This window comes from Blastocystis sp. subtype 4 (genome assembly GCF_000743755.1).
Source record: "Blastocystis sp. subtype 4 strain WR1 chromosome Unknown seqid_0065, whole genome shotgun sequence".
Classification (NCBI taxonomy): Eukaryota; class Bigyra; order Opalinata; family Blastocystidae; genus Blastocystis; species Blastocystis sp. subtype 4.
Genome location: NW_014569482.1, coordinates 1 through 16,471, shown reverse-complemented (window position 1 = coordinate 16,471; position 16,471 = coordinate 1). Strand labels below are relative to the sequence as shown.

The following is a 16,471-nucleotide window of genomic DNA, read 5'->3' as shown; positions in this document are numbered from 1 at the left end:
TCTATGTTGTTTGTTGAACAAACAATCGAATTAGGTAGAGTAAGGGTAGCTCGTTTAAGATACCATCTGTAGTACCAATCAACCATCAAATCATGGAAAATGAGCTTCCATTTCAACACTAATAGATAGAACTTCCACTTCAACAATGCTAAATAATCCACATGCCCATCAATATCGCGATACATTCCTCTACTCATTCATCACACATCCCAAGATACCTACCGAACTGCCATTTCAGTCATCACTGTCAGCTTTTCATACTGTGAACATTCTAGTACCTTGATCAGATTTGATAACTACTCTTCACAAGCAAGCATAATCCTTACCAGCATCTGATTCCGAATCACAGCATTCATCTCCAGCGGCATCTTTTTCATCATTTCCTGCATTTTCTCCATTCGCTCCTGCATCTTCTCCATATCACGTTTCTTCATTTGTTCTTCTCTGAATTTCCTCATCTGTTCTTTCTCCTCATCTGTAAGCTCTTCACCCATTCTACTCCTCAAATCCATATCCAAACTCCTACTTACGATTCATCATGCCTCCTCGACCCGTGAACATAATTGATAAGAACTCCGCACTATCTTCCAATCCCCATGGTTTACAACTCTCTCGCATTGCTTCATGGTCTTGCTGAATCATCGCTAACCACATCTTCCTAAAACGCTCATTGAATCCCTCGCTAAAATGATAATACATTCCATGATCCAGAATCACCAATTGCGGATTGTGAGTACCCGGAATCGGCCGGACAAGTAGATTACCGGGATGAGGATCCATATGAACGCTATTGAATCGGAAGATCATATCACTGAATGCTTGGATGCACAGCATACCAACGTCGTGTGGCTTGAATCCAGATTGCCTAATTCCATTCAGATCGTTTACTTTGACTCCATCAATATACTCCATTACAACGATTCGTTTTGATGAGTATTCACGATATGCCTTTGGAACATAGATTGATGGATTAGGAAGGAAGAACTCTCGACATTGTTCCATGTTATTGAGTTCTTCGCTAAAATCAAACTCACTCTCTACAGTACTTCGCAACTTCGGAACAATCCACTAAAGTGAACCACTTCAAACACATTTACATCATATTGGAAATGCTTGAATATCTTCGCACAAAGCTTTGTTACAAATTCCATGTTTCGAAGATCAACTTGTGTATTCCGGGCAACAGTGGGATACTGGACTTTGATAGCCACATCTTCTCCCGTCTTTAGAGTACCACGGTGGACTTGAGCTAGAGAAGCACAGCCAATAGGAACATCTTCCACTCTTTCGAAAATATCTTCAGGTTTCATACCCAAATCTTCCTTAATAACTCGCTCAAACTCAGAAAAGGGAACGGGACTAAGATTGTCTTGACACTTGGAGAGTTCCTTGACGAATTCGGGAGGAATACTCCTCTCCATGGACGAAATCATTTGACCAAACTTTGCAAAATAACCTCCAAGATGACTAAAATGGAAAGAAGATATAGAGTTTACTCGCAAATACGAAAAAGTCGTTTGGCTGTTCGCTCATTAATCTCATGTTCCAGGGCTTCATACTCAGGGGTACCCCTATCGACTTTTCGGAAGGAATACCAATAGTCATAGACGATGATTCCTGCATTCCCCAAAAAGTAAGTTGTTCGAGAGACCCTTTCCATCGCATCGCTCACCTTCAAGCTAAATATCAGAAAGGAGACAACCTGAAATACCGATTCTCCCGTTTTATGAGAAACAGACCCCCCACACCAGCAGTTGCAGTGCATGCAGTTAATAGCTTATGATTTTTAGTAAAAGAACGTATCATGATAGAAGAGGAGAAAAAATGGGAGAAGCAAGAAGAACGGACAAACGATTGGACGCACAGGTTATTAGTCCATACGTGATTATTGTGCTCAATACGAATGCTATGACCCTGAAAAGCTGGAAATTACCTTATTGACATCATATCTCCATTCTACGGTACTTCAAAGAAACAGTTAAGTTCAAACATCCTGTCTTGATAAGAAGCGATTCCTGATGGTTGAACAAACATAACAAAAATAACGAACAACGAATAACGGTTACATGAAGAATGGTATGGAACAACGAGAGAACAGTTACGATAGACCTACTTCGGTGCCAGCATTAGTGGGCTAAAAGACGAGTTGCTGCGGTAATGGCGAGAGACCGACAATTCTCCGAACAAAATGGAGTGTCTCCAAACCTACATCATTACTAGTCAATTGTAATGGTTCTACATAAAAATCTCTTTGTCAAGAGTAATACGTTGGTTACAAAGACCACAGTGTGGCCACGAACTATTCACTCTACAGAAGTAATTCAATGGAATACATAAAATACCTTGGAATGCATGAATAGATGAGATCACTACCCGCTCTCTTTAGACCAAATGAACGAATAGATCCGAATGTTCCGGAGAACATCCTTGACATAAACTCCTTTATCGATCTAATTTTCAACGCGTAGATGAAAGATGGACACTTCTTTGCAATTGAAATGGACCAATCAAATTCTTTTAACTTGAGGTCGAAAGATAATTACCTATTGAAGGTAATAGTTCAAAATCAAACAAACACAGATCCATTAAATATAATAGGATAGGTCGTCGGACTTTCGAGATCCATTGTCTCCGTACTTCTCATTCCACTCACGAATAGCTCGAATAACACTATTCGACTCTTCGAAACTGAATGTAATCTATGTATCATCCTTCCCTCTTATAGCCCACTTCTTTCGAAGCCTTTTCAAAGTCCTTCATTGTCAATGGACGTACCTTAATCTCCTCTTTATCCTCCACTTCCATTCCATTTTCATCATCCTCATCATCCAATGACAATAATCCCATCGAATCCATTTTTGGTTCATTCGATTTTGCTGGTTCTGCTTCTTCTTTTGCTACAATCTCGCGTACGGGCATATAAGCAGCTGCTTGACAGAGATTGTACAAATCACTTCCAGAGAAGCCCTTCGTCATTGTATCGCTTGCAATCGCCTTCAGATCTACGTCGTCACTCAGCTTTTCCTTGCGCAGAATCACCTTCAAAATCTTCTCACGTTGCTCAGCATCAGGCAAATCAACCAATAATTTGCGTGAGAAACGTCTCAATACAGCATCATCAAGATCGAACGGACGATTCGTGCATCCAATCACAACTACACGCAGATTCTCATCAGTTAGCAGTCCATCCCAACATGACATAAATTCATTCTTCACTTTTCGTGTATATTCTTCACTGCTACCCCCTGAGGAACGTGAACTCAGAATAGAATCAATTTCATCAATGAAGATCACACAAGGAGAGAGTCTAGCAGCCAGAGTGAAGATAGCGCGTGTGTTCTGCTCACTTTCACCTACGTACTTGTTAAATATTGTAGACGTAGCAATCGAAAGGAAGTTAGCTCCACTCTCTCGTGCCAAAGCCTTCGCTAGCATCGTCTTTCCAGTACCAGGAGGACCAAAAAGGAGTAGACCCTTGCATGACTTGAGTAGTGATGATTGTGCGAAAATCTCGGGACGACGCAGAGGTAACACGATTGCTTCCTGGAAGTAATGAAATCATTCAATACATACTCGAAGTTTCGCCTTAACATTCTCCAGAGAACCCACATCATCAAATCCAACAGTAATATTGTTTGGAGAAATGAATGAACCATTGGAGATAAGTCGCTTCTCACTCTCATTCCGTGTCCGAATCTACGTCTCACAACCTTCTACCTAGCCTACTTCTTGAGATGAATCTGGTTGACTCTCTTTCTGTGTATTGTATGACACTTTCAATGCATATTCCAGACACTTCCGATCCATTACTGCATACAGAGTATCTCCAGGATTCTCACTTACATAGACAGGTTTCCCAGTACGTACAATTGAATCCTTAGATTTGTTATAAACATCGAATATTTCATCCTCACGGACATAACGTAATCCTTTACTTGCTTGAAGACTATAAGCCATACGAATGATTGATAACCAGTTCTTGATTCTCTTCAGATCCAAATAACGAATCTTATCAATTTCAGGACAGTACAAATGATGAGCACGTAAGAAGAATTCAAGCTCTTTTATATGCTTAACACGCATAGCAGCCTTATCATCTTCTTCCACTTTCTTATCATAAGAGTACTTATATTTGCTATCAACTGGTACTGGCACTTCAATCACCATGATATCTGTCTGCAAAGTCAGATCGATACCTGAGTAAGGTAGTGTGAATGCTCTCTCCATCACACTGTCAAAGTACTGTTCAATATGTGAACGTCCATCACCAGAACGTTGACGAACAGGAGCTCTCATCAGCATGGAGAGACCTCCTAACATCATCACATTATTCTGAGCTTGTTGACGACCATGAGACTTCTCTGTGAGAATGATAAACAGAGGATATGAGAATATTTTATCATGAACACTAAGCAGTGATAAAATATTGGCGTTTCGTCGTTTGATCAACAGCGGAGCATCTTCAAATACGATAAACAAAGGTCGTCTAGTGATGAATGAAAGAATGATGGAATACGGATTCTCAACCTGCTTCATATTCTCATTTCGTTCACTTAGAATCTAATGATTAGAATTCTTATCAACACATGCATCATTCACACACTTCATGAGAATAAACTTCTGATCGTCCTCATCGACCCACTTCCGAACCTGACTTCTCTGGCATGAATGTAGACTACGAGCTAATGCTTGATTCTTTGCACGTTTCTTTGACTCTCGATCAGGTCCCTGAGATTCGGTAAGATCAACCGATCGACGAGACAAGCGAATTGATAAGGAACGATCATCCGACTCTTCCTTATCGAGATATCGAATGATTAACTATGATTCAGACTTTGATTCATATCTTACGCGATTTCCAATCACTTTCACAACCACTGCACGACGTTCCTTCTCTTTATGCTTAGGAGAATCAGGAAGTTTTGGTAGAGGAAGAGAACGAGGATAATGAAGCAATACAGGCTACATAAGAATCATAAGTACGATGAATACCTTATTCGTCTTTAGTAAATGAGGTACAGAATTGGATTCCTTAGGTAGTGCAGATACCACTACAATATCACCTTCCATAATCTCATCTTCTTCTTTAGAAGGTATCTTCGTTCCAGCTCCACTATCATCATCACCATATTCATCATCGATTATCTCCATGCTCTCATCTTCACCATCACTCATTCCATCCTCCTCTTCTTCTTCTACTCCTTCATCATCAATCATTGTGAAGTAAGGATCATCCAGAATGATCTCTTCAAACGAATCATTCCTACTACCATTCTCCGATAATCGTCTCTTTGGAATTGCTTGTAATGCTGGTTTGATATGAACAGTAGAAGGGAAGAGACCAAAGAGATACTTCCGATAACACAGAGGAGTTCCTTCAATAAGAATATTCTTCTGATAGTTGAATGTCTAGAAGTTCATATATATCAATACTCTCATACGATCATATCAGCTTTCTGTTCATGAGCTAGAGAGAGAATAATATTGTTAATGTATTGTCTTCCATTTTCACAACTCATACGTACAAATTGAGGAGGATAAGCATGTTTAGATTCGTTATCTTTGTTAGTTACGTATTTGGTATTGGAAATATAAGATTGAAAGAGAAGGGAACAATAACGCTGGAATGATTCTGTGATATGGTACCCACAAGTATCAAAAGTTGTTGAATTCTTCTCTGGAGTAATGATTCCTTGTTGAACAGTCTCACGAACCAATTGGCGATAATGACTATTTTGATTCTTCGTGTTTTGTGTTAGAAGACTAGAGATGAGAAGGATATGAGAATGAAAACGCTTTAATATCATCAAGGTCAATTCCTTCCATCATCTCACGGAAGAATGCATCGACAACAATCTGTAAGGTTAGAGAAGGAGAATGATTAGTGAATGAGTGAAGAGAGAATGAATGGATTAGTGAATGAGTGAAGGAAGAATGAATGATTAGTGAATGAATAGAGGGAGAATGATTAGTGAATGAGTGAAGGGAGAATGATTAGTGAATGAGTGAAGAGAGAATGAATGATTAATGAATGATTCTAAGTGAGTAAACAGAGAATGAATGATACATAATCATATGAATCATTCATTCTCCATGAATAATCAACACCAATACTTACATCATACACATCACAAGTGGAAGGCATTAACTTATTCTTACTACGATACATGATAAAGGTTCGATCTTCATAATCACCAGCATTCCCACTCATTCGATTACTTGATTCTAATCGAATTACATGTTTCTCTCGTCGTTTTTCATTTCCACGTCGACTTGGGATCAGACTAAATACATTGGAACTCGTTAGAGGTTCATTCAAATCCAGGGATGGAAGACTCTTTCGACGATCTGTCAGCAACACATCAATCAAGCGACGTTCAGTCGGTCGCTTCATTTGAACTAAGCTACCTTCACCATCATCAAAAGGATTCTCCTTCTCATTCACACGATGAACAAATGAATCCTCATCCTTCACAGCAGCACCAATCATCGAGTTCAACGTATTCACATTATCTAATAATTCCTTTTGAATCGCTTTTGCATCTTTTGGCTCCTTCTCCTCTGAGCTATCTGATGCTTCCACATTGTCGCCTGCTGTTCCTATCACACCTCTAAACATCATGTCAACTCTCTTATCATACGGGATTAGACCTGGAATCAACTTATCAACAAGTACCGAAGACTCTGGTCGTATCTCATCATCATCTTCCATCTCCTCCTCATCTGACAACACTTCCTCATTGTCATGAGAATGGTCAATTGCATCAAAATTAGTCTCCTTTGAAAGAACTGATACAAATCCCTGTGGCCTCTCGTCCTCATCCAACATATTCTTCCGCACATACCGTACGATCGAGTTCTCATCCACAATGATCTCATCCAAATCTCGCTGGTTGTAAATATTATAGAAGGTGTAACGAGATCCATCAGCAAACGTCAATGTATCACCATTCAGAAGTGGTGTCCATGCACATTCCAATCGCTCGATATCATTCACGTAAACAGAAGAAGCTGAGAAGCGGCGTGCTGAGATCTCCGCACGATCATACTCAACCTTTACAGAGATTCGAATGCCATCATTACTAACACGACGATCTGTGATCTTCGCATCATGTGAATGTCATTTAAAATACCACATAATCTGCAGTGTGACGTCTTGCAATGACGAATAACTTCTTATTTACATAAATGATTTCTCGATTCGTGTTATCGGGAATAAATACGGCAAATAACATTGGATGCTTGCTAAAGAATAAAAAAAGGAGGAAAACTGTACTGGAAAAAAGGATACGTCAATTCTACAAATCACCCATCTTATCCACTCCTTACCATCATCGAGGACTTCCTCTTCCATCTTCTTTCCATTTGCAGTATCGATCTTCTTTTCTCCAATAATTTCTGTGGAAAGCGAAGACTGCAACTTCTTTTCCTCCTCAACCTTCTTTTTCTCGTCCATTAATTCAATCTAGGGTTCGAATTCTACCATAGGCCCTACCTCTTTGGATTTCTCAGCCTTCCTTGCTTTCTCGGCCTTTTTAGAAGAAATCTTCTCCGTTTCTCTGCCTGCTTTCTTGGGGATCGTCGCCTTCTTCTCTTTCTACAAGACGGTAAGATTGACAACACGTCCTAACAACTTACCTTTTCACTCAGCTGTTCCTTATGATCCCTCTTCTTTCTACCCAGTGAGAAGAAACCAGAAGACCTACTGTTTGGATGGTCGAATAGGGAACGGAGATTCAACAGCATTTCCCTTCTATCAATAAGCTTTCTTCAATACAGACCCAAATACCTTCAACGAAAGATTCTTCTCTTCTGTGGCCTTCTTCTGTGATTTCTTCGAACCTTCCGGCTTCTTAGGAGAATTCTAAGCGGATGAGTCTTCTTAGGGCAAAATGAGATACCGGCATGTTGGATTATGAAATAACAATAGATCTATACAATCAGACAAATTAAAACGTAAGAACGAACGATTATAAAAAAAGAATCTGATGAAATGTCTTCTAAAAGAAACTCTATAAAAGGCTAGTCGAGAATCGCGGGAATGTATTACAACAAACAACAACGGGCAAACCATTTACTTAGCACCATGCTCAAGCTCGTACTGATGGTACTTCTCAATGTAAGGAGCAACAGCCTCCCAGACCTTGTTCTCCTTGACCAACTTATGGACCTTCTTGATATCAGGACTCATGAAGCGATCACGAGTATAAGGTGTCACATTCTCTCTGACAAGCTCATACACTTTCTGCAGAGGCTCGGTTGGCTTCTCGTTCAGCAACCACACACCCTGGCATGCAGCGAGTAACTCGATAGCAATTACATTCTCTACGTTCTCAGTGACTTCCAGAGCCTTTCTGGCGCAGAATCCTCCCATAGACACGTGATCCTCCTGACCAGCAGAAGTGGAGATAGAATCCACGGAACCAGGATGGGTGAGCACCTTGTTCTCCGACACCAGAGCAGCAGCACAGCAATGGGCAATCATGAAACCCGAGTCCAAACCGCCACGCTCCTTCACAGTCAGGAAAGGATTCAGTCCACCCAGAGAGCTGTTCACCAAACGCTCGATTCTACGCTCCGAAATATCACTAATTTCGTGAATAGCAATGGCCAAGAAATCGAGAGCCTCGGCAGGATACTCTCCATGGAAGTTTCCTCCAGAAATGATTACAGGTTCACCATTATCATCACGGAAAATCATAGGATTATCGGTAGCCGAATTCAGTTCGGTAGTGATAATTCCACGCACGAACTTCAGTGTATCATGAGTAATACCATGGACCTGAGGGGCGCAACGAAGTGTGTATGAGTCCTGTACCTTCTTCTTATCGGTAAGCTTCTCGAAGATATCCGACTTCCAGAGATCGTTGTTCAGAACAGCACGCATACGTTCGGCCACCTCGCGCTGACCAGCATGCTTACGAGCATCATGAATGAAATGACAGTAAGCAGCAGTGGTTCCACGAAGAGCCTCGAAGGTCATGCAAGAAATGATATCAGCCTGAAGGGCAGCATGCTCAGCGCGAACGAGAGCCTCAGCACCCAGGGTGGAAATGAACTGTGTTCCATTGATGAAGGCAAGACCCTCCTTAGCGCGGAGATGGACGGGAGTCAGGTTGTACTTCTTCACCAACTCTTCCGTGGGCTTGATAGTCAAGTCTTCGGGATCCCAAGCCTCTCCTTCTCCAATCAGACCCAAGCAAAGATGAGCGAGAGGAGCAAGATCTCCTGAAGCGCCCACAGTTCCCTTCAGAGGAATGACGGACACAACTCCAGCATTAAAGAAGTCCAAAGCACGCTGCAGAGACTCGTGAGACACTCCGCTGTTTCCCTTAGCAAGCACGTTGCAACGGAGGGCAAGCATACGGAGAGAACGCTCATAGGACAGGTTCTCGCCAACTCCAGAGGCATGAGAACGAATCAGATTCACCTGAAGCTCCTCTACTGATTCAGGAGGAATGATCACATCCTTGAAGTTTCCAAAACCTGTATTGATACCGTACTTCACAATCTTCTTCTCCACAATATCATCGACAACCTGACGGCCAGACTAAAGATTACACGAAACAGAGAAAACTACATCGACCTTCGCCCAGGCCTCGGGGGCAAGATCCAGCTTGAACTTTCTGTAACCTAACTCCATAAGCTATCCATGAGTTACGACACCAACAAAAGTACGTCCTCAGGGGTCAGGTGCTCACCATCCAGATAGTACATAGGCAATTCAGTGCTCATTTGATCTAACGCGTTTCTTTTTAGAGAACACAACCACCGTTTCCACTCTCGCATGTATTGGAGAACGAAATTTCGTTCACCTTGAGATTGTTCTCGAATCTTTTATAAGATTTTGTATTCGTAACGAGCAAATGGATTCAAAACAACAAACAAAGGAAATATGTGAATCTAGAACTTTGGGGAGGCGCCAAATGTGCAATATATAGGCTAATCTCGTTGCTACCATATCACGGAACATGGTAATCGATGCCTGAATGATGTTTACTTTGCTTCCTTCAATCTCTATCCACTGGACAGGAATCTCCTAAACATAAACAGAAGAAGAGAAACAAACAGCAATCTTGTAGTTCAAGCGACTTGCTACATACAAAACCTCGATATCGAAGGCCCAGCGTTCGAGATGAAGTGAATGGAAGACGCTTCGTGCTACTCGTCTCGAAAACAATTTGAAACCACACTGCGTATCGTGAATTCCGTGGATCCCAGATAAAATATTCACAAGGAAATTAAACCCATACATTAAAACGTTTCGATACCATGCTCGTTTAGCAACAGCATCTTCCTTTTGATGATTCCGGGAACCTACAGCAAGATCATATCCCTCCTTCACGACCTTCTCCAGCTTTTCTATTTCAGAAAAGGTAGTGGCACCATCTGCATCTGCCATCAAAATGTAGCGGCCTCGACAAGACAAGACACCCATTCGAATGGCGCCTCCCTTTCCTCGATTATAGTATTCTACAAGAACGCGAATATTGGTAGCGTTATACCGTTGAATATACTCGTAAGCGACATCTTTGGTTCGATCTTTGCTTCCATCATCAACAACTATAATTTCCCAAGTAAAATCACTACAATAAAGAGTAACAAAAAAACGAAACGGATTTGCCTTTGTACGATTCTGTAAATATGGAATACATTCGTCTAACATCTTTGGAAGACGTTTTTCTTCGTTATAGGCTGGAATAATGACAGAAAGATAAAGAGAATCAGGATCATCGAGAGAAGGAAAGGATTCTTGTTTTCTATTCATTTAGAAAGAAATGTAATCCATACTTTGTTATCGGATCGAAGAATACGGTTTCTGAAACATGAACAGTCACATTCTTTTGCTTAAAGGATTTAATGATCGGTGAAAATAGCCAACGTAAAGCCAGAATCTATAGTTCATTAGCAGAATGAGTGATGACAACAACCACAATCAATATTGTGGAAAGAATGATACCTATGATGAACAGCACAATTACGTCACGTACAGGAGTCGATCATCGAGAATTCCGAAGAATCAATGAACTGGAAAAATCGCGGTTAACAGCCTAAATCAGCGCTCTTTCAAATAACTAACGCCACCAAAACTCTTTATCAAATCTCTCCACTGATGCAGATTACGAGATACATATTGACCTTTCCATTTTCACTTTTTCAATGCTATAGTTGTGTCATTTCACTCCTCAACACTTAATTCCTGTATCAACCTCTCAATTCAACCACAATATGATAGAGATTGTAGTTAGAGACTAATTGTATTAATCATCACCTTATGGACCAAGAAGTCTGTAATCATTATATCACTTTACAAGTAGTATTTTTCAACGATTCTAAAGGCGTTATCAACGCAAAATGCGGGATTACTCTGTTCTTGTCTAACGCTCCAAGAGTCACTTCATTATGGAGGAAAGAGGATGGTCGAAGCGTTATCGTGCGTATTAATTAAATGACTGGTGTTTTGGAATAGAGTAAAGCCGACTCCGTTCATATATTCCCAGAACAAATTCGGAGGTGATAAAAGCGTAATTATAATGAGAAATAGTATGGAAGAAATCGTCTTTGCTCATATGAAATCCCTACGGTCATTACAACAGCATGATTATCCAAAAGCGTGGAAAATGCAAAAGCAAGGATTAGAGTATGAATTTAGCATACTGTTGTTTGTAGTATTATCGTCAACTTTATTCCCGAACTTGGAGCGGATTGGCTTATTCCTTTAGTCATTCAATATATCAAGGAAAGTCGACTTGTAACATACAAAGTAAGGAGAGAAAAGAATGATGATATTGAGATTCCAAAGGCTGTAGAATCTAAGGAAATTGCCGAATGCACAATGGCCATTCGTAATGTAGCGACAGTCTTCAACAACCGAAAAGATGTTGCCTATGGACTAACCAATGGTTTTATAAGTATATCCTTGAATAGAATCTAATAGATTGCCTTCATATCAATCAATTAACGAATTGGCAAAGATTCTGTTTTTCCAAGGCAGTTTGCGTCTCTGTGAAGATATTTACGAGAGTTATCATGATCGAATTGAACAAGAACTGGACCAGTGTTCCTTAAGTCAGATGGTTCGTTATTATCGATCACATCATATCTAGTGCACCTATTACTATTACTGTGGTCGTGTGCGTCTCTATGAAGATAATTACAAGGATGCTCAAATTCTCTTGAATCATGCTCTTCAAACGTGTGATCCCAATTCGGTTCATAACATGGAGTAATTCTGTTGATGAAAGAATATCTAGAATGATCCTATTCTTCTTAATTCCTGTGAATATGATGTTTGGAGTGCTACCGAAAGAAGCATTGCTTCAACAATTCCATTTCACACTAGTATTTCGTTTCATTTATCTGCTATCTAGTATGAGCGTTTGAGTAAGGCAATTCGTTGTGGCAATCTTAGGGACTATACATTACTATTACATGACTATGAGGCAATTCTCATTCAACGAGGACTCTATGTACTATTGATCACTCTCTCTGATCTTAGCTGATTGTCACATCACTCAAGATCCTCGTTCAACGGACCTTCGTTAAACGTGTAGTGGATTTGTATGGATCAGCCCAGATTCCGTTTTCAGTGATCCACAAAGCTCTTGATTTACAGGATCAACACATGACAGATAGTGAACTCTTATGTATGTTGAGTCTTCTCAAATATCGAGTGTTCATCTTCTATGAAGAATGATGTGTAGGGGTATATGAAAGGTTATGTGTCTTTCGTTATGAAGACCTTAGTTGTGTCCAAGATCCAAGCCTTTCCTCCTGTGAAAGATGTAGTACGATCGTTTCTTTGTTCAAAACACTCTCTAAACAGATTAGTCTTCATCCCAGTCATCTTCACCACCCTCCATAGTATCCCAGTTTTGCATATCCACTTTCTTCTCTATCATATTGTCATCGAGAACAGCCCACTTCGTCTCTTTGGGCGTTTGGGCAAGCTTTGTGGTCGATTCTTCAAGCTTCTTCTTTAGAGTGTCCGATGGAGTGATCTTCTTCTCCTTCTCTTTTGGTAACATCGGTCAACAACACATACTTCGTTTGTTTTCATTTTCCTCCTCAATTTCAGGAAGTACATGCTTGCTTCTCTTGATTGCATTGAATAGAGCCGTCACTTCGTCTTATCAAGCACCCCATTACCTACCTCCTTTCGTTGCCACTTTACGTAACGCCCTTTCAACATCTTTTTCGTCAGATGAAGGCAAAATATGACCAAGTTCTGCGATTCGTTTCTTCTCCAATCGCTGAGCATGGAGTTCACGCAATTTCTCTCTCCGCTCCTTCTTTTCATCTGCATAATTTAGTTTTCGCTTGGCCAAAACCGGATTCTCCTCAATGTTACGAATTTGGAAGATTTCCTACTTTTCCATCCACTGAACTAGCAAGAATCTTATTCATTGCATCCGCAAAGTTTGAATCCTTGGTTTCCTCGATCAGCTTCTCATCCTCATCTATACCCTTTAGACCCATTAAAAGAGAATCTACCATCATCGCCTTGTTGAGAATTAGCTTCCTCATCAGTAAACTCATCATCATTGATTTCGTCACTTAGACCGCTCGAATCAAACACTTCCAAGTCAGATATCATTTTGGAAGAACAATACAGAAAGGAAAACTGTTTGAAAGTTAATGTGAGCCTTGACTAATATCCACCATGTCCCTTTTCATAATCACCGAATACTACCTATGGTTTGGTCAACTCACTTTTTTATAGATTCGTTCACAGAGTGTTCTTTTATTCCAAATTCAATGCCTATTATTAGTTTATCATCTTTTCAAAATAATAGTGACAGTGAAGACGATGATTCGAAGAAGCGAAACGAGTACTTTGCCGGAGGTATCAGTTCTCAGGGAGGAGGAAGGTAATGCTACGGATAGAATATATCATCATTAGTGGCATGGCTGTTGTTGGAGGATCCGATGACACGTAGGAAGATGTACGTACCTATTATGAACAGAAATGAAAAGAAAATTCTGATCAAACTGTTTAAAAATGGATACATTGTTGAGAACGAGCCTTTTTGCCGTAACGATGATTCCGACGCTCATAAGGCATTTTTCCAGTCCGTTGTAGATGGATATGTACCCCGGGAACTGGAACGTGAAGTACGTCTCGAAGGAAAGAAAGTCGTCGTCGAAGGCCATCTTACGGAAACCTACGTACCTCCTCCATCTAGATTCTATGGAAAAGCAAATAAGATGCAATCCTCGATGTATGAGTTGATGATTTGGATTGACTATAGAAAGCTGCCAATAAAACGGGAAATGAAACTATCTAATAAACGAAGTCTCTATGATAAGGATAAACCGAAAGCTGGTATCAAGATCGAACTGGCCAATCATGATTCCATGATCTTGGAGATAACAGAGGATTGGGATAACGAAGATCTATATGCAGCCATTCAGGAACGATCGAATGAGTCTTCATGGGAATTACAGGGTGGCCTGCAACTCCAGCCAATTGAATGTAATCATACAAAGATTTTCAAAGCTGGATATGGAGGAATGCCCATTATTCAAGTACGACGATAGACTGTTTCTTTGTAATTCACTTCTCTCAACAAACCATCTTAATACTTATTCAGGTTCCAAGTTGTAAGTTTCCAAGACGGATACTCTATGATTGCAAAGAGTTGGAATCAGGGAGATTCTTCTCTTTCAACATATTTTGCTTCTTCATCGATATGGTTATACGATATTTTCGTCTCTGACAAACATAACTAGTCTTGATCATAGACCTTCATCGTTTTAGCACGTTGCTGCTGAAGCTATTTTGAAACAACAGCATCACAACCCTAGACACCAGCCCCAGGGCATTGTAAATCACAGCATACATAGCATCACGCACAGAAGGATAAGCCAGAAGCTTCCACTTCAGAGCCTTAGTATCCACCCGAGCATGCAGACTACGCTCAACCTAAGAACGATGTAGTTATCATTGAATATTTACTCATCAATGCACTGCATAACAACAGTTAACTCACCAACACGACTAGAGTTCTTACGAATAACCTCCTCGGATGAAAGACACTGATGATTATCGCAGTCTTCATGGTGGACTCACGGACGCCTACTCTAACATAATGAACATCAATCAATTGACAGTAGACGCCTTGCTCCCAAGTACATAGTATTCCGCACTTCATCCAATTTGACGCAGAGATTCCTACTAGCTACATATGTTATTTCTTTGGCCCAATTATCCTAGTAGACACAATCAAGCATCAAGAACCGCACATCCGTTGACAACTGTACAGTGTGGGTCCCTTGATTATTATGAATGACTAGTCAGTTGTTGTGTTCGAAAGTGTGGTTGATGGAAACATCTTTGCATTGTTGACTGTAGGCTTAAGAACATGTTTGGATAAATCATAGATGACATTGACAAGTTTCCTCAGAAAACCTTCTGATAATAGTACCTAATGGGGGATGTTAATCTGGGCATCATTCTATCCATTTATATTCTTAATCGGTTGTCAAAACCGTTGATGCATGTCGATAACGTGATTTTCGAAGTTTGTGCCATTTATAGGTACCCGCGGGAATTACCGTTCCTGTAATCCTTGAACCACAAAAAGACTATGAATTCATTGATTCTTGTTTTTGCTATTTCTTTGGGTAGGAGTTGATGGATTTTGTTTATTTGTAGCTCTCTCTTTCTCTGGTAGCAGACATGATCATTGGTTAATGTGTAGAGCGTACTTGTGAAGAGGGATTCATTGCTGTTAAGGTCACTAGAGTTTCTGGAGACTCTCGTTGTAGAATGAGAGTTAGCGATGCCTCCATGAAGACCAATGGACTCGTTCTTTTGGATAAGATTACCTCTGTCCATGCTACTTGTGTGAACCCTGGTTATTACTATTTTGGATGTGAAGGTCCATCTGTAATCAATATTGAGTACATGGATGCCACTCCTGGTAACGAGTACAATAAGAATCATGATCTTACTGAGGCTCCTTACTGGAAGGTTTTGGATCTGGAACAGCTTGAACAGCACTGGACTACTGTTCCTGAGTCTCACAAGAAGCCTGATTTCGATAAGAGCAAACCTCTTACTGGAAAGCCTGCTTATCCTTCAGATCCCACTTATGAACACTCTGATTTCACTTGTGATCAGGCAGGTTATCTGAGCTATCTGAGCAAGTGGAGCACTACCATGAAGTGTACTAGTCGTGATGTGACGACCGCAGAGTTCCAGACTCGTCTTGAGTATTTCATTGATTCTTGTGAAAAGATCCATGACTGGAACATGAAGGACAAGTATTGGATGGAATTCACTTTCTATGCTGATTGGCATCCTGATGAGTTCGAGGAGATCACTACTACCAAACAGAAATACTCTGGTATTAAGACTCCTGTTCCCTCAGTGATTCCTGTTTACAACAACTCAAATCTCCGTTATCTGATGCCCTCAATGGATCCTTGTGATGATGTGTTTGGATCTCGTCGTCTGGAGGAGAAT

General features: G+C 40.5%; 8 protein-coding genes across 8 annotated transcripts; 3 read left to right on the top strand and 5 right to left on the bottom strand.

The window, feature by feature from the left end:
• Positions 1-218: 218 nt before the first annotated feature.
• Positions 219-1,806, bottom strand: JH06_1329 (hypothetical protein; the record flags this gene model as incomplete). Its single annotated transcript, XM_014672956.1, has 6 exons — positions 219-296; positions 327-495; positions 527-1,068; positions 1,098-1,467; positions 1,497-1,679; positions 1,712-1,806. The coding sequence occupies 6 exons, from the start codon at positions 1,804-1,806 to the stop codon at positions 219-221; spliced, it is 1,437 nt and encodes a 478-aa protein (XP_014528442.1).
• A 779-nt stretch (positions 1,807-2,585) lies between these two features.
• JH06_1328 (hypothetical protein) lies at positions 2,586-5,519 on the bottom strand (the record flags this gene model as incomplete). The annotated part of the gene is made up of 8 exons (XM_014672955.1): positions 2,586-2,699; positions 2,731-3,543; positions 3,574-3,696; positions 3,727-4,560; positions 4,600-4,821; positions 4,852-4,962; positions 4,993-5,409; positions 5,442-5,519. 8 exons carry the CDS (start codon positions 5,517-5,519, stop codon positions 2,586-2,588), a joined length of 2,712 nt encoding a protein of 903 aa, XP_014528441.1.
• Positions 5,520-6,037: 518 nt separating this feature from the next.
• Positions 6,038-7,907, bottom strand: JH06_1327 (hypothetical protein; the record flags this gene model as incomplete). The annotated part of the gene is made up of 10 exons (XM_014672954.1): positions 6,038-6,611; positions 6,642-7,102; positions 7,134-7,245; positions 7,277-7,298; positions 7,330-7,465; positions 7,496-7,597; positions 7,639-7,675; positions 7,707-7,753; positions 7,790-7,864; positions 7,887-7,907. The coding sequence occupies 10 exons, from the start codon at positions 7,905-7,907 to the stop codon at positions 6,038-6,040; spliced, it is 1,587 nt and encodes a 528-aa protein (XP_014528440.1).
• Positions 7,908-8,074: 167 nt separating this feature from the next.
• Positions 8,075-10,768, bottom strand: JH06_1326 (histidine ammonia-lyase; the record flags this gene model as incomplete). The annotated part of the gene is made up of 5 exons (XM_014672953.1): positions 8,075-9,550; positions 9,581-9,646; positions 9,679-9,834; positions 9,911-10,039; positions 10,070-10,768. The coding sequence occupies 5 exons, from the start codon at positions 10,766-10,768 to the stop codon at positions 8,075-8,077; spliced, it is 2,526 nt and encodes an 841-aa protein (XP_014528439.1).
• A 778-nt stretch (positions 10,769-11,546) lies between these two features.
• On the top strand, positions 11,547-12,697 carry JH06_1325 (hypothetical protein; the record flags this gene model as incomplete). The annotated part of the gene is made up of 7 exons (XM_014672952.1): positions 11,547-11,641; positions 11,671-11,903; positions 11,929-12,077; positions 12,108-12,226; positions 12,255-12,342; positions 12,372-12,470; positions 12,500-12,697. 7 exons carry the CDS (start codon positions 11,547-11,549, stop codon positions 12,695-12,697), a joined length of 981 nt encoding a protein of 326 aa, XP_014528438.1.
• Positions 12,698-12,827: 130 nt separating this feature from the next.
• Positions 12,828-13,597, bottom strand: JH06_1324 (hypothetical protein; the record flags this gene model as incomplete). Its single annotated transcript, XM_014672951.1, has 5 exons — positions 12,828-13,015; positions 13,046-13,123; positions 13,154-13,340; positions 13,372-13,460; positions 13,495-13,597. The coding sequence occupies 5 exons, from the start codon at positions 13,595-13,597 to the stop codon at positions 12,828-12,830; spliced, it is 645 nt and encodes a 214-aa protein (XP_014528437.1).
• A 161-nt stretch (positions 13,598-13,758) lies between these two features.
• On the top strand, positions 13,759-14,541 carry JH06_1323 (hypothetical protein; the record flags this gene model as incomplete). The annotated part of the gene is made up of 3 exons (XM_014672950.1): positions 13,759-13,871; positions 13,941-14,222; positions 14,253-14,541. The coding sequence occupies 3 exons, from the start codon at positions 13,759-13,761 to the stop codon at positions 14,539-14,541; spliced, it is 684 nt and encodes a 227-aa protein (XP_014528436.1).
• An 890-nt stretch (positions 14,542-15,431) lies between these two features.
• Positions 15,432-16,262, top strand: JH06_1322 (hypothetical protein; the record flags this gene model as incomplete). The annotated part of the gene is given in 5 exon segments (XM_014672949.1): positions 15,432-15,524; positions 15,542-15,565; positions 15,659-15,692; positions 15,705-16,218; positions 16,244-16,262. 5 exon segments carry the CDS (start codon positions 15,432-15,434, stop codon positions 16,260-16,262), a joined length of 684 nt encoding a protein of 227 aa, XP_014528435.1.
• Positions 16,263-16,471: the final 209 nt, after the last annotated feature.